Genomic DNA, 8466 nt, shown 5'->3' with positions numbered 1-8466 from the left:
CAGTGTCTCGTCATGTAATATCGTTTCGTTTGTACATTGTTACCTTTTCCCATTTTAGTCTTATTGACTTCATTGTTTTTATCATTTCGCTGACTAAGTCGCCAGAGGCATTATGTTTTCGAGTTGTCTATCTGTATGTACGTCCGTCCGTGCTAATTTTCTGTTTTCTCTGCAACCGCTTATCCGAACGATGTACAATTTTCACCATAGGAGCAACTACTCATGTGGAATGTTTTAATGATAATTATGACGTCACATGTCACAGGTCGCGTGGTGTGGCAGCCATGTTGGAACAAGGACAAATGTGTCCAAGAGCCGCGTCCTAAAGGCAATAACAACAACAACTTCCGATATTTCGTCACGTGCCTTGATGGAGCCAATCGCAAGACCCGTCATGGAGGCTCCTGTTCATTACGAGAAAATAGTGTATTTACGAAATTACAACACATTAAATGGAATAATCTTTAAATAGTAACGTGAACTTTTCGAAACTTTAAAGCAAATGTCCGAATATATTTAAAAGTTCATGATAGACGCTCTCAAAAGGCACCCTCAATGCGAGGATGTGTACAGGTGTTTAGTATTTAAGGAGATACGGATCCTGTATATAAAAGAGCCGAGTCCTAAAGGTTTTGTCTTCACCAGAAGAAGAAGAAGAACAACAACAACAACAACAACAACGCAGAGCTCTCTTCGAGCCAGCATTCGCTACGCGAGACGCGGCTAAAAAAAAGAAAAACTTTGGACCTCTATCTCTGAAACCGATTCATGGAAAAAAAATTAAACTTGGCAGGTGTGAAGTACTCCCCATTGGGAACGAGTGGTTTTTTTGACGATGTCATAACGAAGCCACCTATGACACCATAATTGCATATGTTGAATGCTTTATCCAATCAGTTAAATTATTTTGGGGGTGGGGGGGGGGATTGATGACCTCATCGGTCATGTGGTTCAGCAGCCATATCTTTTTAAACATAAAAACCTTCAAAATCTTCTTCTCCGAAACGGCAGAACAGATCGATGTAAAACTTTACAGGTGTGATCTCCTACCCATGAGTAACAAAAAGTTCTCTACCTATGATGCCATAGGTCACATGGTTTGAGAGCTGTGATTTTTTTTTTGAAAATAAACCTTTAAAACTCTTCTCCAGAATGGCTGGACAGATCGAGGGGAAACTTCGCCCACATGTTCCCTAAGGGTTGTGGATACCAGGGTGTTTGCAAATAATTAATCAGTCACATAGTCTGACAGCAATATTGGATTGAATGCAAATCTTAAAAACAAAAATTCTCTTGAAACGCTTCATTAATCAACGTAAAACTTCACGGTTGTGATCCAGTAGTCATGTGGAATATATATATATATATATATATATATATATATATATATATATATATATATATATATATATATATATATATGTATACAGTATATATATATTTCAAATTTCAACTTGATCGGACGCATGGTCTGGCAGCCAGAATTATTTAATATTTTGAATCTGGTTTCAGGGATTTCATTCAAACTTGGTACAAGTATGTCTAATGATGTAATAGAGTGGGTGGAAGCATTGTCTGACGACATCGAAGAGTGCCTTTCTAGTTTTGATAAATTGAGTTCCACCTTATTGGGCATTGTACTCAAAATAGACAGGTGGATGATGAGCATGTTACCAACTGAGCCCTCCTGTCACCCAAAGGTTTGAAAGTTTTATAACTGCTGAAGAGATGAGTGCGGTCACACAAGCCGAGGGAGGCCTGGGCGTGACGCTGACTATCCGTGTGCTTATGCACAGCAAGGTTTGAAGACTCACTTCAAGCATCGCTTACCATCCCTCATTATTTGACCAATAAGCTGCTGTTTTGGGACTTGTGTTTAACCATTTTTGTTTGTTTTTTGTTTGTTTTGTCGGATGACTCGCAGGAAGTGGGAAGCATCATTGGAAAGGTGTAGTATTCAGATGGATTTCATTTTGCTGATGTGCATTTATTTTCAGATTGCAATGATGAAACGGAAACTGCTGTGATAGGCATCACGATTGTCTGCCGCTGTTGTATAAATCTGTGGACCTTTTGTCATGTCTTTCCTGCTTTTGTAAAATACTTTGACATGATGTTATGTTTCCTTGTTTTTACAGAAAGGAGATTATGTGAAAAGAATCCGTGATGAGGTACATTGGCCAGTTGCTGTTTGATGCCCTGTGATATAATTTTATTTGATGAGTGTCAGTCACTACAATTTATTTCGTTCATTCATTCATTCATTCATTCAATCTGTTGCAGAGTGGAGCTCGTATCAACATTTCTGATGGAAATCCTGAACGGATAGTGACTGTTACCGGTGCTACAGAATCTATTTTTGTGGCATTTAATCTGATGACTCGCAAGTTAGAGGAGGTGTGTGAAGGATTGAATAGCTATTGTTTCAAACCATCCATGGACACCATCCATGGACATCCATTGAGTGTTTTTGCAACTTGATGGTTGCTTTTTTTCCTCGTTCGGCAGGACATGATGAGCACCTTGTCGACCAGTGCCTTGCTAAGCCGACCGCCGGTGACACTGAGGTTGGTTATTCCAGCCAGTCAGTGTGGCTCCCTCATCGGGAAAAGCGGAAGTAAAATAAAAGAATTGCGAGAGGTGAGTAAATTTCCAATTAGGCTTTCCAATTCACATGTTAATGTGAATACAATAGGCTTTAAAAGACAAATGTAAAGAAAGTTTAAAAAAAAAAAAATTTTTACTTCTGCCACCGAAGGTGGACGGATGTTATGTTTTCACCCCTGTCTGTTTATCTGTTTGTTTGTTTGTCTGTGAGCAGGATATCTCAAAAAGTTGTGGCCGGACTCAGACAAAACTTCGTGGACAGGTTGGGTGTGTGAAAAGGATGGATGAATTCGATTTTGGTGAAGATCCAGATCCGGATACTATAATTTTAAAAGTGATTCTTCACCATTGAGACGTGGGGATAAAAACGATATGTAGCATGATATTTCAAAAAGTAATGGACGAGTTTTGACAAAATGTAGGTGGATGAATTGGTTTGGTGACGAGAACAAGGCAATTTGAATTTGGCTCAGGTCTGGATGCAAAGCGTAAACTGGTCAGGCCGACGGAGGTATGCGCTCTCTCAAGTGCCGTTCGAGTTGCTCTATCTGTCCATGATCATTGAAAAACAAATTTCACATTCCATCGTTATTTGAAATCGCACTAAAATACAGAGTTTGGTGTGTGTGGTCGATTCATTTGTTTGTTATTTATCCAATCTCAACCAAACCTTGTCAGGGGGGCGAAAGGTCATAAGACAAAGGTTGTGGCGAGATACTTGGTCTCCCTCCCTCTCCACCCCCGCCCCTTCCCCCAACGGTCTTTTGAGAGGGTACGATAAGTGACGCTTCAAATGCTTTTATTGTATAACAAGTGCGAGGCCCTTTGCTTTTATTGTTTGCAGTCACTTAGGTTGATGTTGCTTTCGACTTGACTGCAAAATATCGAGAGAAATACCCGTGTTTTATTATTCTGCCTTGGAATTTCCTTTTACCAAACAGCCTAATCTCTGATCATCAGTTTTTATTCTGTCCCAGTCACTCAACTTCGGGCATGCTGCTGCTTTCTGTCAGCAATCGATGAAGGCCCTGAATCATAATAATGAGGTCAAACTTGTCTTTCAGAACCTATCTATTGTGTTGGTCACAGTATGAAACCCTGCTCTACTTGCCAAGCTTTCTGCCTGTGGCAACCAATTTAATTCTTGACTTTCTGACTCCTCCACTTGTGCAGTCGCAAAGCCCTAGATGGAATCCAGTCATCATTCCCAGTTGAGGCTGAATTATTCAAGGCAGCTTCTTGCGCTTACTCCTTGTCTTTGTATACTTGAATAACCTCTCTGATGCCCTGGACAATACTTTTCCTCATTGCCGATGACGAAACTTTCCCATACTATACCCCATCCCAACCCCAGGATGACTGCAGCTCCCTCTCTGCTGACATCTGAAGGATCAGATGGTAGTCTGATAAATGTTTAAGTGTTGGTTATGATTCGGTTGAGGTCGAGTTTGAACTGCCAACCTCCCAGACTCAGAGCAGACACTATTAACCATTATGCCACCGATTTTGGTTCAAGGCAAATCGTTCATTCTGGGCAAGTCTAATCCTGCCATCCTGTGTGTCTGCAAGGATCGTCTTATAAACCCGCATGAATAATTCCACAACTGACCACTATATGAGGTTCAGTCTGTCGAGCTTTCTGAGCTTCACCATCGGTCACAATCTCGCCTCAACTCCCCTAGTAGACTATGTATCCAAGCTGGCCTCCAAGGCCAACCAAAGACTGGGCATCCAGAATCGTGCCATTTCCTTCCTTGGTAAATCAAAACTTCTCACGACCTACAACGCCTTTGTTCATCGTTCAATAGAATCCTGCTCTCACCTATTGGTTAGTACCCTGCTTCTTCCCTTTCTTTCATAAATACTGTGGAATCCATAGCACTCATTCATGGAATCTCCTGCCATGAAGCTGAAGCACAATGTCCGTTTCTCTCACAGTTCCAACAGGTTGTGGCCACTGTTTTTAACTTCCACTTATCCAGTCTAGCTCGCTCTGCTCTCTCAGCCATGGGAGCTGGATTGGATAAGTGGGACATTGCTTCAGCCTCCCCAGCAACTTCAGGATGCTTGCATTCGTCCAGTACCCCCCTCATTAAACTCCAAAAATCCTGGCTTGTCGCACACCTCCACTCTTTTGTTCCCTTTATTTTTTCCTGCTTGTGGAACTCTTTCATCCTGCTCAGGTGGTGCACTGCCATCTCCTGTCATCCTCTTGCTTATTTATTTTTGCCCAATTGTGTTGCCTCTCTTGGCTTCTGTCAGTTCATTGCCCTTTTACCTAACCTTCTGTCACCTCACTCTCCCATTAGCGTCAGTCTTGTTTAAAAATAATAGGTTTGTTGTCAAATCTATCCAATGCTTTCTATTTTATGTAAGAAATAATAATAATTTAATTTTGGACCTGAAATGCTTCATTTTGTGTGACAAATCAATGTAATCTGCACGTTGCTATGCAAGCAGCATGAGTCCTGCCAAGCCACTTTTTTTAGTGCATTTTTGTTCACATGGGGAGGCTTTTGGAAAAACAAGGCAGCAGCAAGGAGGAGAATGTCATTGCTAAAATTATTGGAACCAGCCCACTAAAGCTTGAAATAAACTCCCCAACAGCACGTGCATATTCCCACACACTGTAAAGCAAGCAGAATGTTCTTTATAAAACTGCAACTGGGCATACACAACTTGATTGTCATCAATCATGTTGTACTAGTTAAAGAGCTGTAGATTGGTTATTGACTGAAATAGTTATTGGATACCTAAGATATGAAGTGGAAAGATACCGGCATACATGCAAATATTGATAGACCAGGCCCGAATAACTTTAACATCTCAAAATGTTACAATGTATTGGCCTGATGCTGTATGTACCAACATTTTGCATAAAGTGCTTGTGATAGCCCAATCGGTGATAGCAGTCCTGCGGTTGGTCCAAAATAAAGATAGTAAAAGAAAAACGGCTATCTAAAAGGGTCGCAGCCCGAATGAATGACATTTATTCCCTCTAAACAACGGGTTTGGGCCTAACTACACATATACTTACAGAGATATCTCGCCTACGGGACCTGAATGGTGGTTTGCGAATTTCGTCAACCACAACAATATATATATATATATATATATATATATATATATATATATATATATATATATATATATATATATATATATATATATATATATATATACTTACACGAGATTTAAAGTGCATGGACCTTCAATGTTTATGGACTCTCTCGATGTTTGCGAGCATTGAAAAGGAAGATGTCTGCATGCATGTATGTACTGATGAAAGTCGTTCCTTTTAACAGTCTTTTTGAAAAAAACTGTAATCACGGAGACCCTTTCGTTCTACGCTAATTATGAATAATATTTTCAAAAAGCCGTTTATACCATGTGACAGTCAAATTCTTAGCCGGTTTGCGGTTTAGTCCATCTTCCATATTTTACTTGCTATTCTTGTTCCTTTTGCTGTTTTTTGTTGCTGAAGAGGAATTTCCTTGGATATGGGACGATACAGATTATTATTATTATTATTATTCATCATACCTTGTTCGATATCAGATGTATATGGTTGTGAATAATTAACTTTCCCTTTTCCTTGCTATCCCATTACTCTTGGAAATGTACTCGTACTGTATGTTTCAATTTCAAATCGTTCTGAGCATGTCATTTCCAGACTCCATGACATTTCCTGGACATTTGTAAACTTCAAGCTTGTCGTCTTGTCTGTACATGAGAGATCCACAATCACTGATTTTGATCTAATCGCTTGTGTCTTGGTGACCTCATGGAGGCTACGAATGACTGAACGTTAGCCTTCGCCAATGAACCGAAAGTTGACATGGTCTTCTTGGACTTCACAAAAGTGTTCTACTCTGAACCACTTGTGGCTAATAGCCCAAGATACACGGGTACATTTTGCGTTGGCCATCGTGTCATTTGGCCAATTGCTCAGCGTGGGGGTAAACGTAGTCATCGTGGACAGCAGTTTCCAGTAGTATCCCATGAGGTTTCATTCTGGTCCAGTACTCTTCCTGGTGTTCATGAATAACTTTCCCAACACCCTTTACTGCTGTTCAAGCCTTTTTATCGACAATGCTATGGTCTGGACAAGTATTTATGATTCCTCATGCTCTATTGTGCTACAGGAAGACTTCCACTGACTCCGTGGTCAAGGGAAAATTTCCTGCTTCTGAATGAACAAATGTGTTAGGGTTATGCACAAAGCACATGAAAAGTAAGTGTCTTGCAAGGTATTACTTGAGAGTCTGATCTCGGTGTACGTGGACCAATCTCGGACTCCCAGTGCCAATCGTGCAAAAATTGCATGCCAAGCTGGCATAGTCCTGGCCAAGATCAGAAGAGGTTCAGATATATTGAGTGAAATTGCTTCACGACAGTCTAAAATCTTAAATTGGACCGAATCTGGAATACTTCTGCCAGGTATGGTCTTCCTATCTTCTGAGGATGTAGTGTTGCAAGAGCACGTACAGCGAAGAGCCACAAAGCTAGTGTGTGGTCTCGGTAACCTACCATACAAGAGACGGCTATCTGTTCTCACTCTATCTTCCCTCGAGGATAGAAGACTATGCGGAAACCTCGTGTTAACTTCCAATACCTGATACAGTGTGCAATGCGTCCACTGAAGTATTCAAGTTGAGTATTCAAGTATTCAAGAGTTGAAGGGTATTCGGTAGAACGCATACCTCCGCCCTGTATGGTCTCCCTATCTTCTGAGGATGTAGTGTTGCTCGAGCACATTCAGCGAAGAGCCATAAAGCTAGTGTGTGGTCTCGGTAACCGACCATACAAGAGGCGGCTGTCTGTCCTCACTCAATCAGGCCTACATTCACAGCTTGATGGAGTACTTGTCTCTCCTTTGGGCTGGCATCCCTGCCTCACCTCACATCCCTGCAAGGGAAAGCAAGGGCCTCAAAATAATTGGGATCTCGCAACAAAGCCGAGTGTCTCGACCTATTCCTCACATCACAGGCAAGTTGGCCCCTGCGTTCTACTGCCTTATTTTTGTTTCGCATCCTCTGCCCTCTCTTGACTCTGTCCCTCCAAAGTCTCTGCAGGGTGCACATAGTCTGCCGGCAAACCCTCTTCTTGTTGAATTCACAAAATCCAGGCTCATTTCTCACCTTCACTCATTTGTTCCCCTTTTCTCTCACCTGTGGAACAAACTTCTTCAGTCTGTTCAGTCCCGTTCTTCCCTCCAGGGCTTCAAGACAGCTGTTCACCACTCCCTTAGGTCATCCCCCATCCATACTCGTGATCTCTTCCACCCCAGTTGACCCCATTCCCAAGCACTCACTTTTTACATATTGTTGTGATTTCCCCCACTCTCCCTCACTTCTTTTCGTTTGTTAGTTGTCCGCTGGTCGGTTCCTTTTTTTTTTTTTTTTTGTTGCTTCATCCCCGTTTTCCCTTCCTCCTCTTGCTGTGTTTCATTCTGCTTGCGTGCAACTTGTTCACCCCCATGTATCCTCCTCCTCCCCTTGATCTCACTCTCACTCTCACTTCAACTCTACTGTTGATGTTTCCCCCTTTCCATTTTGTTCCCTTCCATTGTTTCCCCTTTTCTGTTTTGTTCCCACCTTTCCATTTTGTTCCTTTCCATTGTTTCCCCCTTTCCATATTGTTCCCTTCCAGTCCGCTGTAGTTCTTTCACGATCCTCGACACATATTTTTAATGCGTATTTAAGAATTGGTGGAACTGTGCTTCATGGGAACTCCTGCTAACTTGTGTAGTTTACAAAAGCACAAATGAAATGCTGTCTTTCAGAGATGAAGAGGATGTACAAATTCAGTTTTTATCTCTCTGAAAACTACATACGTGGGAAAGGCATAGCTGCTGAC

General features: G+C 41.5%; 1 protein-coding gene across 3 annotated transcripts in view; it reads left to right on the top strand.

Annotated features, from left to right (window-relative positions):
• Positions 1-8466, top strand: part of LOC147020903 (poly(rC)-binding protein 3-like) — a 118674-nt gene that overhangs the window by 29873 nt on the left and 80335 nt on the right. For all 3 annotated transcript variants that reach the window (XM_085890554.1, XM_085890552.1, XM_085890553.1), the window contains exons 2-6: positions 1701-1800; positions 1925-1948; positions 2139-2171; positions 2284-2397; positions 2509-2640. In XM_085890554.1, coding sequence (XP_085746680.1) covers positions 1729-1800; positions 1925-1948; positions 2139-2171; positions 2284-2397; positions 2509-2640 — 375 coding nt within the window. In that variant the 5' untranslated portion in view covers positions 1701-1728. The remainder of the gene's footprint in view (positions 1-1700; positions 1801-1924; positions 1949-2138; positions 2172-2283; positions 2398-2508; positions 2641-8466) is intronic.

The sequence above is a fragment of the Eptatretus burgeri genome, chromosome 8 (assembly GCF_056783735.1).
Source record: "Eptatretus burgeri isolate ZD-2024b chromosome 8, Ebu_testis_v1, whole genome shotgun sequence".
NCBI lineage: Eukaryota > Metazoa > Chordata > Myxini > Myxiniformes > Myxinidae > Eptatretus > Eptatretus burgeri.
The sequence above is the reverse complement of the archived record's forward strand: the minus strand, read 5'-3'. Positions and strand labels throughout refer to the sequence as shown.